Source organism: Castanea sativa, chromosome 4 (genome assembly GCF_040712315.1).
Source record: "Castanea sativa cultivar Marrone di Chiusa Pesio chromosome 4, ASM4071231v1".
NCBI classification, from domain to species: domain Eukaryota; kingdom Viridiplantae; phylum Streptophyta; class Magnoliopsida; order Fagales; family Fagaceae; genus Castanea; species Castanea sativa.
In genome coordinates, this window is record NC_134016.1 from 34,947,161 (window position 1) to 34,965,879 (window position 18,719).

General features: G+C 33.5%; 2 protein-coding genes and 1 long non-coding RNA gene across 3 annotated transcripts; 1 reads left to right on the forward strand and 2 right to left on the reverse strand.

The window, feature by feature from the left end:
• Window positions 1–1,219: 1,219 nt before the first annotated feature.
• LOC142631953 (protein CANDIDATE G-PROTEIN COUPLED RECEPTOR 2-like) lies at window positions 1,220–6,473 on the reverse strand. Its single transcript, XM_075806326.1, has 6 exons — window positions 5,948–6,473; window positions 4,740–4,931; window positions 2,082–2,244; window positions 1,892–1,994; window positions 1,524–1,605; window positions 1,220–1,413 (listed from the first exon to the last, which is right to left on the reverse strand). Exons 1-6 carry the CDS (start codon window positions 6,230–6,232, stop codon window positions 1,336–1,338), a joined length of 903 nt encoding a protein of 300 aa, XP_075662441.1. The 5' UTR covers window positions 6,233–6,473; the 3' UTR covers window positions 1,220–1,335.
• A 1,762-nt stretch (window positions 6,474–8,235) lies between these two features.
• On the forward strand, window positions 8,236–9,471 carry LOC142631369 (uncharacterized). Its single transcript, XR_012843605.1, has 2 exons — window positions 8,236–8,499; window positions 8,826–9,471. It is a non-coding gene; the product is annotated as an uncharacterized LOC142631369 (long non-coding RNA).
• LOC142631368 (flavonoid 3'-monooxygenase) lies at window positions 8,850–15,207 on the reverse strand. Its single transcript, XM_075805507.1, has 3 exons — window positions 14,717–15,207; window positions 12,474–12,917; window positions 8,850–9,587 (listed from the first exon to the last, which is right to left on the reverse strand). Exons 1-3 carry the CDS (start codon window positions 15,164–15,166, stop codon window positions 8,940–8,942), a joined length of 1,542 nt encoding a protein of 513 aa, XP_075661622.1. The 5' UTR covers window positions 15,167–15,207; the 3' UTR covers window positions 8,850–8,939.
• Window positions 15,208–18,719: the final 3,512 nt, after the last annotated feature.

Here is an 18,719-nt window from a genome sequence, read left to right on the forward strand (position 1 = left end):
TCTCGCTCCTGGAGATCGCCGCCATTGTTTCCCTCATGGCTTCCTTCATCTACCTCCTCGGTTTCTTCGGCATCGACTTCGTGCAATCCTTCATCTCACGCGCCTCTCGCGACGCGTGGGACCTCGACAACCGCCACAACTTCCTCATCGACGACGTACAAGATCCCCGCCGTACGCCACCGCAGCAACCACAACTAGCTCCTGAACCGTTGATTTCAACTCTCTCCACTGAAGAAGACGAGGAGATCGTCAAATCGGTCCTCGTCGGCAAAATCGCTTCGCACTCGCTAGAATCACAGCTCGGTGACTGTAAACGAGCCGCCTCAATTCGACGCGAAGCGTTGCAGAGAACCACAGGTGCCTCTTTCTTTGTTCCGTGATGGTGTAGGAGGTTTGGGTTGTTCAATGGTTCAAAATATGTTTGAGTTGTGGTTGAAATTTGATTGTAGGATTTGGTGGTGATGGATTTGGTAGTGGTGGTGCTGGAGATTTGGGTTTGGTGTTGGTGGATATGGGTTAATGTGGCGGATTGTGGTGGTGGTCATTGGGTTTGATGGTTTAGGTTTTGATTTTTGTCGAAGAACATAGCACCCATTTTTAATTTAATTTACAATTGATTTTTGGTGGAAGAATGTATACAAATTTTGGAATAGAAATTCTTTGAGTACTGTTCTTGTTATCTGGGTTTGTGTTCTTGTTATATGGGTTTGTGTTCTTACGTTCTTATGATCTGGGAAAGTTTTTATTCTTATTGTGTGAATTTTTTCTGAGTTTGTAATAAAGTTTAACTCTTATTGATCTAAGAATATGATTCATGTTCTGGGGATGAACCCAGGAACATGAACATCCCAGAACATGAATCATATTCTTCAGAAAAAATAATGAAAGAAATAAATTTTTTTTAATTTAATTTCTTATTTTATTTTAAAACAATTTAGAAAAAAAATGAAAATGTCATTTTTAATTATTATTTATGCTGACTGGACATTTATTAAATAATAAATATATTTTTTAATTATTATTTTATTCGCCACGTCAGCATTTACTGTGTAAACAGTACCCTCCGTTTGCCACGTTAACATTTTCTGTTAGTTGAGTGACGGTAAGGACTTAAACGTTACGCGTTAATTGGTTTAGGGACTAAAAGTGGTAAAAATAAAATGTAGGGACTAAAATAAAAATCAGGTCAAAATGTAAGGACTAAAAGTGCATTTGCGCCTAAACCTTTCCTCTTCATTTTATCAACAGAATCCAACAGTGTGACTTTCTTTAAAACAATTTACACAGTATACAACAAAGGCTGTAGTCCCATTTACAAATTGTTCATGGACAGTACTAATCCCAATCTGCATCGAAGAATCCAGCATCTTTCATCTCAGAGTAATATGCATTTTCCAAAAGAAAATCGTCCTCCTGCTAAAGAAAAAAAAAAAAAAAAGTTGTGTAATTATTACCTTCATAACACACCCAAAAAAAAAAAAAACAGCTAGAAAAGTTTGTATAACGACGGGTGGAGGGATCACCTGGAAAAAATCAGCTAGAAAAGTTACATACAGAAGAGGAAGATAGAGTGAGTGATAGCAGGTAACTGTGAGATTGTACAACCTGCAGTGGAAGTGTAATAGATGAGGGGGAAGAAAAATCAAGTGCCAAATTAAAGTATGGGAAATGTTAAAATCTTTAGGGCATTGGTTTAGGAACTATTTTTAGAAACATTTTATGAGAAAATGATAAAGCAAATAATTTTTCTGTCAACTCTTATATTTTCCATGAAAGTAGTTGTAAAACTTTCTTAATATGATTTATTAACAATTGCCCTAAGAGCACCCGTTAACATGACCCTTAAAGTATAATAGATTTTCATTTTAAGAAAATTGAAATTTAGAGGTACCAAATTCCAAAGCCGGCCCCAAGCCCAGCAAGCCCACAAGCAAATAATGCTACTGCATTAACGACAAACATTATGACAATGTAGTTGTAGAATCCTGGTCTGGCTGCAGAAGATAAAAGAGAGAAGTGCGTGTTAAATAAGATTAAATCCTGCAAGAAAATGATGATAAGAGAATCAGAAATGTACTCACGAGGCAGACTGGCTCTCCATTTTGAGAAATGCACAAACAATATGTAGCCATAAACTGCAGTCAGCAATAGTTTGTGGATTATCCACAAACTCCACTTCAGCTTATTAGTGATTCCAACACCATCAACGAACAGCGGGACCCCAAACCCAAATACATAAATTACCTGAAAATTAAGTGTTAAAGAATATGAACAAGCTGATGGTCTCAACAATAGTTGTACAAGTAAATAGACGAAGTGGAGACTACTCACTTTCTTACATAGCCAGACCAAAAAACAAAAACAAAAATGAGACCAATTAATATTATGGGTGCAGCTTGTGTCCAGTGATAACTTTCACTGGTTATCACTGGACACAACCATCTTCTTTTGCATTGTCCTGTTACCCATTCTCTTTGGTCTTGTATGCTTCAGACCTTTGGGATTCTTTGGGTTATGCCAGGGTCGGTGGCAGAGTTGATTCCTTGTTGGCATCAGTGGCATGGAAAGGATAAGTCGGACATATGGAATTTGGTTCCAGGGTGCTTAATGTGGATTGTGTGGTTGGAACGAAATCGTCGTTCCTTTGAAGACAAAGAGAAGACCTTGGTTGAGTTGAATCTATTATGCCAGCGTAGTCTCTTAGAGTGGTCTCGTTGTTGGGGGTTTTCTAATTGCTCTTCTCTCGCTGAGTTTTTGCCCTCCCTTAACTTTGTTTCCTAGTAGATTTTTCTTATTGTTCATCATCATGAACTCCTTGTATGACTTTCTTTCCTATATTTATAAAAGCTTCCGGATTACTTATCAAAAAAAAAAGTGCATGCAGATGTAGGATAGAAATTTGCCACTCACATGTCTACCAAAAAATGAGACCAAATATATTCAGTTATACATCATACATGCACATGTAGGACAAAAATTTGCTACTCACTTGTCTACCAAAACCAACTTCAGAATAATTCCAACAAAAAAAAAGGTAGCTTCAAGCCAACTACCAAATCATAAGGACTTTTTTTTTTTTGTTCACAAGTAAAAATCTACCAAATCTACAGGGCAGAAAGTTTCCACTCACTTGTCTACAAAAAATGAGACCAATTTATATCCAGCCATACAGAACAAATACATGCACATGTAGGACATCACTTGTCTGCCAAAACCAACTTCAGAATAATTCCAGGAAACAAAAAATAATAATAATAGCTTCAACTACCAGATCACAAGAACCTTTTTTTTTTTTTTTTAAAGTAAAAATCTACCAGATGTGTGGGACAGAAATTTGCCACTCACTTGCCTACCGAAAATGAGACCGATTATATCCAGCTATAAAGGACAAAAACATGCACATGTAGGACAGAAATTTGCTACGCACTTGCCTACCAAATCCAACATCAGAATAATTCCAGAAAAGAAAAGAAAAAAATAGTAGCTTCAACTACCAAAATATAAGAACTTTTTTTTATTGATAAGTAAAAATCTACCAAACCATAAAAACCTAGGAAACTGCAATTAATAATCTCACCAAATATGACAACAAGTTATCATCGTTGGAACTATTAATGACCTAGGCTGCTTCTAACAAGCATAAAACAGGTGACAAAAATATAACAAATTGAACAGCCTGCTTTAAGCAATGGGATCTCCTCTTGCAATCAGTGAATAATATGACTCAATGTATCACTGAATGAACAAAATGCATGCCAGAGGTAAGAAAGAACCCTGAGATCCTCCTCTCAGAATCTTCATTGAAGATGGACTGTGAGCAAACTTGATAGAATTTACAATATGAGCAAATATGCATGTACATTCTGTGAATAAGTATAACTAAACCCCAGGAGATGTAAATTAAATTAACCACTTCCCACTGTATCAGTTTGTGCCAGTGCAATGCCAGCCCCACATCTGAAATTATAATGTATTCATTACAATTTTGTTATTGCACAATCCACATCCAACAGGAGTACAGGAGTGCCCAAGCTCTTGTAGTAACAATCACATTAAGTTATTCAAAAAAGTCACTTTCTTTTTCAGGATAGAATGAAAATGGAGGATGAGAGAGGGGAGGGGGGGGGGGGGAAGGTGTGGAATGAGACAATTTCCTTCTCTCTCTCTCTCTCTTTTTCTTACATACAGCAATTTGCATTTACATCATACTAGTACAAAGCCATGAGTTGCACATAGAGACGTCTAAAATAGATTCTACTAATATCCCTCAAACAATCTAAAAATGTAAGTAATAACTTGCTTAGGCTCTCCGATTTTTATTGCTAGAGAGAGTATCTAATGGGAAAATAGATGCTGAACCAAAATCACTCTTTAACTCTTGCATTCTTTTTCAGTAATAAACTTTTAAGCGCTTTTATGTAAGAATAATGTAATATGCCAAAAGGGCAACTTGGTCAGCTTAAAGATTGTCTAGATAGGCCCTGTTTAGCATTCACTACTTCAATAAAATAGCAGTAAGAACATCAAATAACAGAAACTGTAATCATTGAGATAAGAGACAATGTTTACAGACCAATCCCACAGACTATTACCATAAAAATGATCACTCGTAAGCAGAAGGTACGAGAAAAAGACAGAAAAATAAACCCTCAACATAGGACCTAAATGGGCCTCAGTGACAAAACTAAAAACACAACCACCCAAAAACAGGGCCTCTTAGAGAAAAAGCCAAATATTACCTTAAGAAGCATATCCACACCTACAATAATCCCTGATACCATGAAATTATGCGCTAAAGCATCCAACCCACTTGTGTAATCCTCCTGGAGTAAGAAAGCCAACAAGCTAATCTCCAAACAAAGCATTCCGGATGTCGTGAACAATGACAGGAGATTCCATGCCACTTCCTTCCCCGGCGAGCATTGCCATGTCTACTTCATCACAATCAAATCTTAACCATTCAAAAATCAGCAAAAAATAAAGAATAAAAAAAAGAAAAGAAACTGCAAGTCAAATAAAATGAATGACAATCTCTTTAACTATCTAGTTTCTACATACTTTTTCATTCCACAATATTAAGACCTAACACTCTCTACCACTAGAACTACAACAACAACCATGCCTTAGTCCCAAAAATTTGGGGTCAACTATGGATTCTCACCACTAGAAAAACTATAATGATGAATATTATAATCAGAGTTATTATTCTTTCCATCATTAAGGTTGAGCCAGTATAATGTTTCATTAGGAACAAAATGCAACCTCACCAAAACCCTTACACATGCTGTGTGGAACAAACAATCGGGATTTAGTTATAAAAATCATCACATGCGTGTTCATTTGCCCCCAGCTTTTTTCCTTTAGCTTTAAGCTTTTAGCTTATAGCTTATTTTGTTTATATACAACTTTTTAAAACCTCCCTTTTTTGAAGTACAAATATACTTTCAACCCCATTTCAGCAATAAAAAATCCAATTAAGCTGATGCAAAATGTGCACACATCTAGTTTTGAACTGAAACAGTAAATTCTTTTTATTGCTTTGCTGCTATTATATTAACTGCATTTTTTTGCTAGATTTATTAACTGAGTTTCATGCCTCTTATCCATGCCATTGATTTGAATCAAAGTTAAACCATACAAATTGATAACAACTGAATTGTCATATTAAGGGTCCGTTTGGTTAGACATTCTGGGTGCCTAAAAAGAGCATTTTTAAAACCTAAAACTCTGTTTCGCAAAAAGAGCGTTTTTAAAATCCAAAAAAACCCAAAACTCTATTTCAGAGTGTTTTCCACATAACTCTTTTCCAGACATTCATTCTAAACTCAAAACACCGTTTTGCAACAACAGCTTATACAAGTGCACCCCAAGATTTCACCAAAGTGATAATATATTAACAATTACCACAAAAAAAAGAAAAAAAAAAGAAAGAAAGTAAATAGGGGACCTGAAGAGAGGACCAAGTGAGGTTGAGCAAGGTAGCGAACCAGAGAAGGGCATAATAGGAAATTAAAATGTATGAGCCTCGATTGTACAGTTTCTTCAGGTTCTTCTTCGCGTGGATCGATAGGTACCCTATGAACACCACTGACGCCACCACCAGAACCACGTCGAACCATACTCCGTGGCATCCCGGTGAACCATCGTGGCCGTCGGCGATGGCCGGAGTGAGCAGTGGCTGGAGAGATAAGGGAGGAGACTCAGGGTTGATTTGGAGGCTTGTCGTCGACATTTTCCGGTTTTTGTTTGGTCGGTGGGGGTTATGGAAACCCTAATTTTGGACTGTTGGGCATTGTTTGGTTGGTGAGAAAATAAGAGAGAAAGGAGAAGAAAATAAAATAAAATAAAAAGTTTTCTTAAGAGATTGTGATGAAATGAAAAGTTTGCGAGTCGTTGGACTTGTTGGAAGAGTGGAATTTCGATGAACTTGCGGAGAGCAGAATTCACTGGTTGACACGACGCCGTATTATTTTAAATTACTTTTTTTTTTTTCCAACTTATGACAACTAATAAAGATCACTTAGTTGAGATTTGTTGTAACATTTTTACAATATTTTTATAATAAATATTAAGTAGTAAGTTATTATTGATTGTTATATACGGGTAAATAAGTGGTTTCAATAGTGGGTTAAAATTAGAATTAAAAACAATTTAATACTCATAATTTGTTAGAAAGTGCTGTAAAAATGTTGTGGTTAACAACTAACTACCTTGATACTTGTGAAATTTTTTGTGTCTCCAAAGTCATTGTATTTAAAAGAGAAATGATATGTCCATAATATTTTTACAACATTTTCATAACAAATCATAAGTGGCAGGTTGTTACTGGTTGTTATTATTGGGGTAACAAAATAATCTTAGTGTTAGGTTCAAATTTGAACCAATAACAACTAATCACCCATGATTTGTTGTGAAAATATTATAAAAATGTTGTGGAAACTTGGAAATTTGTTGGAGCCTCTGACAATAAATGTCTTTAATCTGAAGAAAAAGAAAGGAGGATGTAGAGCTAAACTAAATGTCTTCAATCTAAAGAAGAATGAGAGATAAAAATTGCAAAGCGTACGTAAGTTTGTGGGTTTTAAAGTGTAGGAGTTTAATAACAATTTACTACCTATAATTTATATTTTCACAACACCTTTATAACAAATATTAATTAGCAGGTTGTTACTAATTGATATATGCGGGCAAAAAAATGATTTTAGTAGTTGGTTAAAATTAGAATTAATAATAATTTGTCACCTATGATTTGTTGGAAAAGAGTTGTGGTTAACAACTAACTCTCTCAACAATTATGAAATTTTTTGTCTCCAAAGTCATTGTATTTAGAAAGTTAGTTTTTTTGAAAAAAAAAAGGAAAATTTAAAATTTTAGTTGATATTTGACAAAGAATGTGAAGTTTCTTTTAAAAAAGAAAAGATTTATTTAAGCAAAATTGACTTGAAAGTTTTGTGAGCAATAATAATAGAATGTAAATAATCCTTATTGCCTATTCCTCGGATTTTTAAGGGAAATAATTTTCCTCTTATTTGTATTATTAGCATCTTGAGATTGGGAGGTTGTAAAAAAGATAAATAGAAATCAAGTTTATGTCTTTTGTAACTCACTTGATTCTAGATTTTTATTTATTTATTACTATCTAGGGCAGTAAAGCACCTTCTTTTATTTCGACCATCTATGTTTTAAGATATGTAGATAGTGGAGAGGTGAGATGGGAATCAAATTACAAACATATACTACTACAAATGACTTCGTTACTATTAGATTATCACCTAAACCCCAGTTCAACCCTCAATTATTTATATTACAGTTGAAGTTGTTAATCAATCCTTTTTAGAAATAGGTAATTTATCATCCATTCTTGTCCCTCTATATTCCATGCATATATGATTTTTAATTAATAAGGCTTCAATTTTTTGTATAATTTCTAAAATGCCGGTCAAAAAAACCTAACTTGTCAACTTGAAGCTTACTGCTTATGAGCCAAAAAAAAAAGGAAAATTAAAGCCTCGATGCTTAGGCAATTTGTAGGCCATGAATCATTTTAGTTATTGTATAAAACATTTTGGACTAAATTTGTTTACCAATCAAGTTGAAGGCAAATTGTTTCTCAAAAAAAAAAAAAAAGTTGAAGGCAAATTCTTCTAAACCACCATATATCAATTTATAAGACTATCATATACATTTGGTCATATAAGACTACCATTACATTTGGTCATATTTAATGGGTCATGTAATTTGTTTAAGTAATTTAATGAATTATGTGATTTAATATACTTAAATGATTTTACAAATATAATGATATAATAGGTTGAAGAAAATTCATTCAAACTCGTTTGAGGTAAACTCTATCCAACTTGTTTGTTTTTGGAAATTTTAGGCTTGAAGGCATGAAATACTTAGGGTAGGGAGTATGAAAACAAACCAAAGTACTGAAGGAGAGGCTCATCCAGTCCTTCAGAGTAGATATGATCATATGACCAACCCACATAAAAAAAGGTTGTACAAGCCATTCCCTTTTGACAAAGCCCACATGGTCACATTGTTATTTATTTGCAATAAATCTCAAAGCCAATGAATGGAACCAACTCTCCACCACATATATGAAAGGTTGAATTGAAGCAAAGAGATCACAAAAAGTAATGACCTGCTAAAAATATTGCCTTCTAATTAATTTCGAGTCCACTAATTTAACTAGTTCTACAACTAAGTGAAACTATAGAAAGTAAGACGTTTGATGCACTAGGATATGGTGACTAAGTATTTATTGAGTTATTCCATAATTCATATATACTGATCACACAAAACCATCATGGAAAACTAAGATAAATAAACCTTGGTGGCACTGATTTGGGCAAATCAACCACCTACTTATCCAGATATAGCTTTGAAAAAAAAAAACGTACAAGGTCCAATTTTTTGTTAGATATGAAAACCTTTCAAGAGGATGCCCGATAGACGCGTGGGGAGAGCCTTGGCCGAGGGTGCACCATCAAGGGCGCGGCTCGCTGCAAGGTCAGCCCATATGCCTCATCCATGTTCAGTTTCTCAGGCATCAATCCATCAGGCAGGTCCCAATCAAATGCATGAACTAAGGTAGCAGTTAATAGTTGAACCATGCGTAAACCTAAGCTCATCCCAGCACAAATTCTCCGCCCAGCACCAAATGGTATGGCTTCAAAATCATTTCCCTTGATATCAACATGGGCCTTTTCGCTACCCGGTAGGAAGCGTTCGGGCCTAAACTCTAATGGGTTGGTCCATTGTTTTGGATCACGTGCTATGGCCCAAACATTGACTAAAAGAGTGGAGCCCTTTGGAATGTGGTAGCCGTTGATTTCGCAACTTTCGGCTGCCATGCGTGGCAGAGAGAGCGGGGTTGAAGGGTGGAGCCGGAAGGTTTCCTTGACCACAGCCTGGAGATAAGTGAGTTGGGCTAGGTCCAATTCGCCTACAAGCCGATCTCGGCCCACAATGGAGTCAAGCTCTTGTTGGACTTGGGCCAGGACCTTGGGGTGCCGGATGAGTTCGGCTATGGCCCATTCCACTGTGCTAGATGATGTGTCAGTGCCTGCCGTGAACATATTCTGCAAAGATGAATTAATTACAATGGTTGTCAGCAACGTTCAATCATGTCATAGCAAAATATGTAAAATATCTATGTAAAATTTACTTTTATGAGAAAAAAATATATATAAGCAAGCACTTTTCTGTGTTTTGGGAGTTTTTGTTTTCATTAATTTATAAGCTCTTAAAAAAAATGGTAAAAATACAAATTATACAATTATACCTAACAGAAAATATAAAGGGTTTACAAAAAAATGGTAAAAATACAAATTATAAAATTATACACAACCAAAAAAAAAAAGTTCTAGAAAGTTGGAGTGTAATCTAGATAGAACAAGAAAAGATACAAGCAAGTGCAGTGGTTTAAGGTAGGTAGGTAGTAAAGGCAAGCACATGGACAAGAGATAGACATTCGAATCACTATCTTCAAATAGTGTATATAAGAGAGAGTGGCTCATGCAATCTTTTCTTCTTTTGAACAATTCTAGTAGGCAAGGGAATTGTTAATTTGTTATGGTAGGTATAAGCTAGCAAGCATGAAAGGGGAATGAGCAATGATTCCAATTGCATTTGAAACGACAACAAGTGCATGCATTTCCTTATTAAAAAAAAAAAAAACCCTTGAGCTAACCATTTTAGGCACAGAGGCATTTTGAGGACACATATATAAAGTAAATAAACTCGTTTATTTGTTTAAAATTTGCTTAAAAGCTAGCTTAGTTTTTTGTTTTAAAAAAGTAATTTATTTTTTAAATCACTTTTTTCTTTTAACAAAGTAAGTTATTTGTTAAAGCAAATAAATTAACTAACCACATTTGGAAAAATAAAATAAAAAACAAAAAATAACATGCAAAAGGAGTGGCCCTACAATGCTAATGTTCCCATGCACGCTCTTATTCTTTTAGATATTAATTAATAAAAACGATCTTGTCAAAATAAAAATTTTGATAAAAATGATAATTATTTTAGTATATGTTTGGTTAAGAGGATGATAAAAATAGAAAAAAAAAAAATAGAGACAATAGAAAAAGTGGGAGAAAAAGAAAATAAAGATTTTTGTTTACTTCGTGCGTTTGGTAAGAGCGATGAAGAAGTAAAATGATAGAAATTATATTACTATACTTTTATTATAGTCACGGATAATTTTGTAATTTTATTATTCCTAGCCATTTTCTCTCTGATTTGAAACAAATTAAATTGCTAGGTCCGAATGACACATCTCCATCTGTACTTTTTGAAAGACCCTAATTAATTCAATTGAGATAGTTGGGACACGTAAATGTTATACGTGTAGCAATTGCATCCAATCTTCCTATCAATGCCAATCACCTAATAACTCCACTAAGATTTTATGAGAAAATTTTTGTAGCAATCCTACCTATCTTTTTTTTTTTTTTTTTTTGGTAAAAATGCAATCCTACCTATCAAAACTTTATGTTAGTTGTATGTCAATTTAGACTTGTACTACCCTCGTTCAAAAGAACACGTCACTTTTTAGTATTATTTAATGGTATATGTTTCGTTAAAACAAAGCTTATTTAAAGTATATATTTTCAAAAGATAATCATATGCTGTATACATTTCTTAGTGTACATTTGTGTTAGAATTAAAAATTAAAATTATTTCACTATTTAACTTTTTTTATTATTATTTATGAGTCTCATTGTATTTATTGGCATTATTTATAAGCTCTACTGTATTATTTCAACTAACTTTTACATTTATTTACAGTACTTTCAGTAATAATTTTTCAATTTTAATAAAATAAACGGTATTTAAATACACCCTTAATTCGTTTACAACTTGCCAGTTGGGCAATTATGACTATCGACAAAAAGTATTGGATTGCGAAAGTCAATAATAAGCATGAAAGACATTATGAGAATGTATGAAAGTATAAATTGTTTTGATTCAAGGTGGACCCTTTTATTTATTTGCATTTATGAGTTTTTTTTTAGAAAACTTTGCATTTATGAGTTGAGTAGTTAAATAAGTTTTTTTTTTTTTTTAATTTATTTTAAGAGAGTAGCTAAATGAGTTGGTTGTGTTTGGACAAATTTTTTTTAAATACAAATAGAATTTCTACTCTAGCATAATTTAAGTGTATATGTGTGAAGCTCCCTCCTAAAGACTTGAACCCGACCCTTTCTCCACACCCCACAAGTACTTGTATACTTGTGGAGTAACTACCATACCAAGAGTGTGCGGTGTGTTTGGACAACTAGACTTTTGTTTTTGTTTTTGTTTTTTTTTTTTTTTTTTCGTGTATTTGGTAAGAGACGTGAAAAAGTAGAATGATAGAATTAAATTGTAGGTCCAAAATAATAAAAATCTCCATCGGTATCTTTTTTTTTTTTTTTTTAATGTTTACGTGTACCAAGTGCATCCGAGTTTTCAATTCTATGTCCATTACGTAATAACTCTTAAGATTTTTTGAGAAAATTTATGTAGCAATGTCAATTTAAAATTGTACTAACCTCGTTTAAAAGATCAATACTTCATCTCTCACTTTTTAGCACTCTTTTGTGTAATATGATGATTCACTAAAACAGATCATATTTAAAGTATAAGTTCCCCCTATGTACATTACTTATTCAATTCTTATATATCCTAATTTTTTTTAAGCCCATTTATCACCAAATCGTGATACATTTTTATTTTAATGTTTTATTTTCTATACTCGATTTTACAACTTGCTAACTTGTGTGATTGTAAGTGATTAATGAAAAGTAGTGGGTTGTACGAGTCAATAGTGGGCATAAAATGTGGACTATTCACAGTTTTACAAATCAACAAATTGTGAAATTATGTGTGCGATTGAGTGGATCTAGAATTATTCTTTAATTCAAAGAGAAAGATTGGCCAAAAAAAAAAAGAGAATTAAAAGGAGAGAGATTGATAGGTACCAAAAGCAAGGCTTTGATCTCTGTGTCTGTGAGCTTCTCTCCCTCATCGTGAGCAACGTCTTTCAATGAAAGCAAGGTACTCAACATGTCCTTGTGCTGCCCACCAGTGTTAGTCTTGTGCTCCTCAACAATTGTGGTCAAGAATGCATCAAACCTCTTGTGTAGCTTCTTCATCTTAGCTGCTACCCCTTGTAAGTCTAGCCACTCCAATGATGGAATAAAGTCACCTATGTTGAACACTCCAGCCAACACCATCACCTCCACCACCATTGATTTGAATTCATCTGCCTTGGCATCACCACCACCACTACCATCACCAAAAACCCTCCGCCCTAGCATCACCCGCCCTAGGGCGTTTACGGTACATACATTGAGCAATTGTCCTAAATTCACGAGCTTCGATTTTTCATTTGCTATAGCACGTATCAACACTGCCACCTCTTCCTGGATATTCATGTCGATTGAATCAATACAATTTACTTGAACAAAAAAAAGAGAGATTTGGTGGTTTCAACTTTTGTTTTATTAACAAAGTTTTTATAAATAAATAAATACTTATATGTTGAATGCTTGCTTAAATTAATTTTTATAATATTTTACGAAATTATCCTAATAGTATAGTATGCTATTAAATTGGAATAAATAGAATGATAGATCAAATAATTTTACAATCTTTCTTTTAGTCTCAAAATTTTCACAATTCTCCGTGCTCCGGGAGTACTTAAAAATTACTCTACTAATATATACGTCTATTTATGTTCTTTCATTTTTCATTTTTATTTTGAATATTTAATATATATATATTTTTTAAATTTGAACCAATCAAACGTGTGTGTATATATATATATATATATATATATATATATATTCCATATTGCATATATTTTGTCTTGTATGTTACTAATTAATTGTGACATCTGTCACTTTCAATTGGTCCTATGTAAAAAAATTCAATGTTTTAAGTAAATATTATTCAATGAGTTGTATTTCAGATTTTTTAATAAAAAATATCAGTTTTAAATCAATCATTCTTAATTCAAACTAAAATACAGCTATTACAAATATATAGTGACTTTTTAAATAAAGTAAACAACAATTGAAAAAAAAATATTATGCTCATTAATTTATTTTCCCTTTTGAAAATAATTATATATTTTAAAATATAATATAAAAATATATTTATTTCTTTTATGCTAAGAGCATTGTTGCTCAAATGATAATTCCTAATATATTCAACCGAAATGTCACGGTTCAAGTCCTGCCTTTACTAACCATCGAATCATAAAAAAATAAAAATAAAAATTATATATTACAATATTCCATCATGAAAATTGAAAACTACACACCCTTATAAAAGACAAACTCATAAAAACGCAATTAAAGAGTAATCAAAAACCTTCCATACAGGAACTATATATGCTCCATTAATGAGGGTCCCTTTTACGGGTCCCCCTACCCATATGCTGTTACATGAGGTCTCATGAAGTCGTGGTCCATAATACTCATCCATTTTGGAAAAAAGAAAATTACACTTTCTCACATCAAGAGAGAGTGGAGTCTCAGACTCTGATGATGTGACTGTCTCACATACATCTTTCTCGTGATATATACTTCAAAGATCGAATCCTTAATTAACAAAACAGGAAGAGAAAACAACAAAACGCTGGAAAAGGACATCTGGTTAAATAATTATAATAAAAAAATTTAAAGAAAAAGTATGCAATTGTATAATGGGACTAGTCAACTCATTGAATTATTGAAAGAGTGTTCATGCCCTATAATAGAATATTTTCATTTTTGTGGGTAACCTTTGAAAAAATATTTGGTATAAAATGATACTCTGCAATCTGTATTAAAACTTCTGTAATCTGTATTAAAACTTAATAAATAAGAGATGTGTATAAAAATAATTATTTATTAATATATATTTTTTAAGTAATTATTTTCTGTTGACATAATTTACATTTACTAAATTTTAATACCGTTGACATAACATTATTTAATACTAAATACTTTTTTTTTTTTTAAGTCCCTCACATAATCTGAGACGTGAAATACCTATTTTATATATATATATATATATATATATATATATATATATATATATATATATATATATATATCCATAATTACTCTCATTCACACACTATACATATAGTTTGTTTTTAACTTTAAAAAAAAAAAAAAATGAATACTACTCTAAAACAGCATTGAAATTGGAAAATGTTGAATTGGTATCTAACCTGGCGAACATGCCTAAAATCATCCAAGGCTTTTCCAGAGAACAAATGAACTGAGCTGATCTTCCTGAGCATGCGCCAACGTGGGCCGTACGGTGCAAACACAAGGTCCTGATAGTTATACGCAATATGCTTAGCACCCGAGTTTGGTGGTCTGCTTGAAAAATTTGCGTCATGGGCTTTCAAGAACTGTGCAGCAACAGAAGCCGAGGCCGCCACGACAACATCAACAAAGCCTAGACGGAGGTGCATGAGAGGACCATAGGTTCGAGCCATGTCTGCTAGAGAGTGGTGAGGTACTGCGCCCAAGTGAGGCAAGTTTCCAATTATGGGCCATGGTTTTGGACCTGGTGGAAGAGAAAGACCACTACTACTACGGTTACGAAGGTTTAGGAGGTAATATACAAAGATAGCTATGGCTATGGTGACCAAAATGAGAGAGAACGGAGACATGGTTTTTTCTTGTGGGTTTAGCTTTAGTCCGAGCGTCTTGTTTGTGGAGCTTATAAACAAATATGTGATGAGATGGCAGGTGAGTCACGCTGTCGTTGCGTTAGATTGAAACGTGATTTCATTTATTGATATGTTGAGTGGTAGGTCAACTTGACTGTTAGATAGCTACATAGCACATGTACATCATCTACAATCTTATGTCCTATCTGCCCCTAGGTAAGTTACTGTTTTGTGGGTAAATGTTGCTGTCTGATTAAAAAAGAAATGTAAGTCAGTGGTTTTGTTTGATCCATCCAGTAAAGTTTTTTGTCGTGGGGTCAAAGATCTCACCTTCAAACTCTGCTTACACCATAAACTGGTTGGTATCATAATCTGAATGATTAAGATTAATTATCATGAAATAAATACTATAAATTGAAATTTTATTATATCTATTACAAATAAATAAATAAATAAATATACTTATGTATGTATGATCCTATTTGTAAGAGTATAATAATTTTTTCTTTGCCAACGGAAGCTTGGCTCAGTTGGTAAGACTCGAATACTTCGTTTAACCCACCTAGATTTTCTACTGCCAGCAGGATTCTGTTGGTAGGCGTCCATACGGGTTGGCCCAAAGGCTTTAACCTTAGCGCTCTGCCCGGTGGCTAGCGTAACCTAGCGATCCTCTATTTTTTCTTACCAAAAAAATAAAAAAAATCTTTTTAAACAAATTTTCCACAAGAATTAAAGTACATATGCATGGATGGTATTAATTGCGATTATGAATAGATTGTAGTAGTCTGATTTGATTGGTGGGCTATTAATTATATTAGTGTTGTTTGGAAGGAGGGAGTGAAAGAGAAAGCAGAGGAGAGAAACAAGGATTGGGAGTAGGTTGTGGAGGTCTGATTTTTATCATTGAAAATCATATTTCTTGTTCCTTGATTGCTTCTACCTGCTGTATTTCTAATGTGTGGTGTTGTGTTATGCATGGCCTTTTATTAAAAAAAAAGTTAATTTGATTGTGTGCATAGTATTTTCGGATTGCATTATTTGCGTTGAATCCATTACTTATGAACCTCTTCGTAGCTCCTGTGAATTCAACAAGCTTGTAAACACACTATTAGTTATAGGGTTGGAAACATTTTCTCATAAATTGAAAAAACTGTCAATACTTCATCAATTCTCGAGAAAATATTTTCAAAAATGATTAATTATTGTGTGCCCTTAAGACACACATTAGCAAAATCCTTAGTTATATACCTATTATATATTTTTATTATAATTTTAAATTATAATTAATTATTTGTGACATCATCCAACCTTGGTTGAATCAAAAAATTGAGAACCAGTCTCTTTTCCGATTCTTTGTCTGATATAATAATAATAATAATAATAATAATAATTTTTTTGGTTTCCCACAGTGTTTCCTCAAAACTTTCAACCAGAGACTAATTACTGTTCGCAACGGGTGGGCCCATAGCGGGGTAAATCGCTGGTCTATGGAGTTTTTTCAAAGTGCTGATACCCGAACTTGAACTAGGGAGCTCCTAGTCAAATCCAAGACAGCTACTTTGAGACCGAGTGTCCAACCACTCAGCCAACCCCATTGGGTTTGTCTGATATAATTATTAAACCATGGCTAAGCCCCCAAAACTACAAACCAAGTGTGTCAACCTCCACTTATGATCTTGTAGGCTTGTAGCTACATTCCAATAAGGACCCTCTTAGCTATTGTAGGATTATAATGTGCACAAGGCTCACCCAAGGTTTTAAATAAAACATTTCAACCAACCCTAACCATGTTTATATCAAATTCAAACAATTTTAGACGTGCAGCTAACAATGCAAACACCTTAAGCATGTTAATAGCATGTTATTCAAACCTTCAGTACGTTTTTAGCATACTTCTAAAATCTGGAAACAAATCAAACAACAACCCAAACTATAAACTCCTAAAACATGGGTTTTTAGGCAAACCTACGCACATATGTCCAATCCATGTACATAGGCTCCTCAATATGTGTATGTATGTATGGACAAGCCTAAGTACACGCTTTGGGAAAGATACCATATATTCAATCTAAGGGTTTGTTTAGGATTAATTTATTCTATTAAAAGTGAAATTTTTTTGCTAAAAGTTCTATAGATAAAGTGCACAAGGCTCACCCAAGGTTTTAAATAAAACATTTCAATCAACCCTAACCATGTTTATTTCAAATTCAAACAATTTTAGACGTGTAGCTAACAATGCAAACACCTTAAGCATGTTAATAGCGTGTTATTCAAACCTTTAGTACGTTTTTAGCATACTTCTAAAATCTGGAAACAAATCAAACAACAACCCAAACTATAAACTCCTAAAATATGGGTTTTTAGGCGAGCCTATGCACACATGTCCAATCCATGTACATAGGCTCCTCAATATGCGTATGTATGTATGGACAAGCCTAAGTACGCGCTTTGGGAAAGATACCATATATTCAATCTAAGGGTCTGTTTATGATTCATTTATTTTATTAAAAGTGAAAACTTTTTGATGAAAATACTATAGATAAAGGTAAAAATTAGCTCAAATAGTACATTGAGACCCATGAATAGTACCAAAAAGTGTAGTGGACCCTTGAATAGAAGCAAAAATAAGTTAAATAGTAAAATAAACTAACTTTTTAATTTAGAACCAAACGCACACTAAGCTAGCCTAAACATGTTCCTAACCTAAGAAAATCTAAGGCAAGAAAGCAATTAATCTGAAAAGTAAAATAACTAAATAAAAAGGCATAAAAAAAGAGCTTACCTCAAAATGAGAACCAAAGGTCCAAAGCTTTAAATTTGATCGTTTGCCTCAATTAATTTGTGCATATATTATATCACACATATAAAGAAACCAATAATGTTTAAAACTAAAGGACAGTGATATGGAAGAGGCTTTGGCCAAGCAAGAACTAAGAACTCAAAGGAATTTAAATTAAACTCCCTCTTTTATTTAGGAGGAATTGCTTTGGGAGTAGCAATTATAATGTGTATTTTTGAGGACATTTGCTTCTCTTCTGTGAAGGGGGTGAGTGGGGATTTTTATAGCTAAAAATCTAAGTTCAAAGTCTTCTCCAACGATGTAGGATCAGTTTTGCAACTGATCAGTCCTGCAACTGATTTCCGGGTAGAAATTTCCATAAGCAACATATGTATGGATGGACCAATTCTACGTACGCGTAGGAAGGATTTTCTTTCTAAGAATTTTGAGCTCTTTTGTGTCTTGCTTGATCAAACCCTCAGTAATGATTCCCTCATGTATTATCATTGGTGAACGGGACTAAACTCATTGTGTGAGATACAATATCAGATGTCTAGAAGCATGAGCGGACCAATGTGGGGGAGGGAGGGGGAGGGAGAGCAATTGCATGTCTTTTTACATTTCATTATGTCTTATATGTCAAATTTTATTGAAAAAAAAAAAGAAGAAGAAATATATATTTCTTATGTTATCAGTGTTTCTAAAGTTCAAAAGTCATTAAAGAAAAACCAAGATAGGGAAAAAATCTTTTAAATAAGCAAAAGTTCTCATTGA

Coding starts and splice junctions, on each gene's coding strand:
- LOC142631953 (XM_075806326.1), bottom strand. CDS start 6,232: ATGTCGACGACAAGCCTCCAAATCAACCCTGAGTCTCCTCCCTTATCT. Junction 4,932..5,947: donor TCACTTGGTCCTCTCTTCAG/GTCCCCTATTTA, acceptor GTGATGAAGTAG/ACATGGCAATGCTCGCCGGG. Junction 1,414..1,523: donor TTCTAGCTGATTTTTTCCAG/GTGATCCCTCCA, acceptor TTTCTTTAGCAG/GAGGACGATTTTCTTTTGGA.
- LOC142631368 (XM_075805507.1), bottom strand. CDS start 15,166: ATGTCTCCGTTCTCTCTCATTTTGGTCACCATAGCCATAGCTATCTTT. Junction 12,918..14,716: donor ATTTTAGGCATGTTCGCCAG/GTTAGATACCAA, acceptor ATGAATATCCAG/GAAGAGGTGGCAGTGTTGAT. Junction 9,588..12,473: donor AGATCAAAGCCTTGCTTTTG/GTACCTATCAAT, acceptor TCATCTTTGCAG/AATATGTTCACGGCAGGCAC.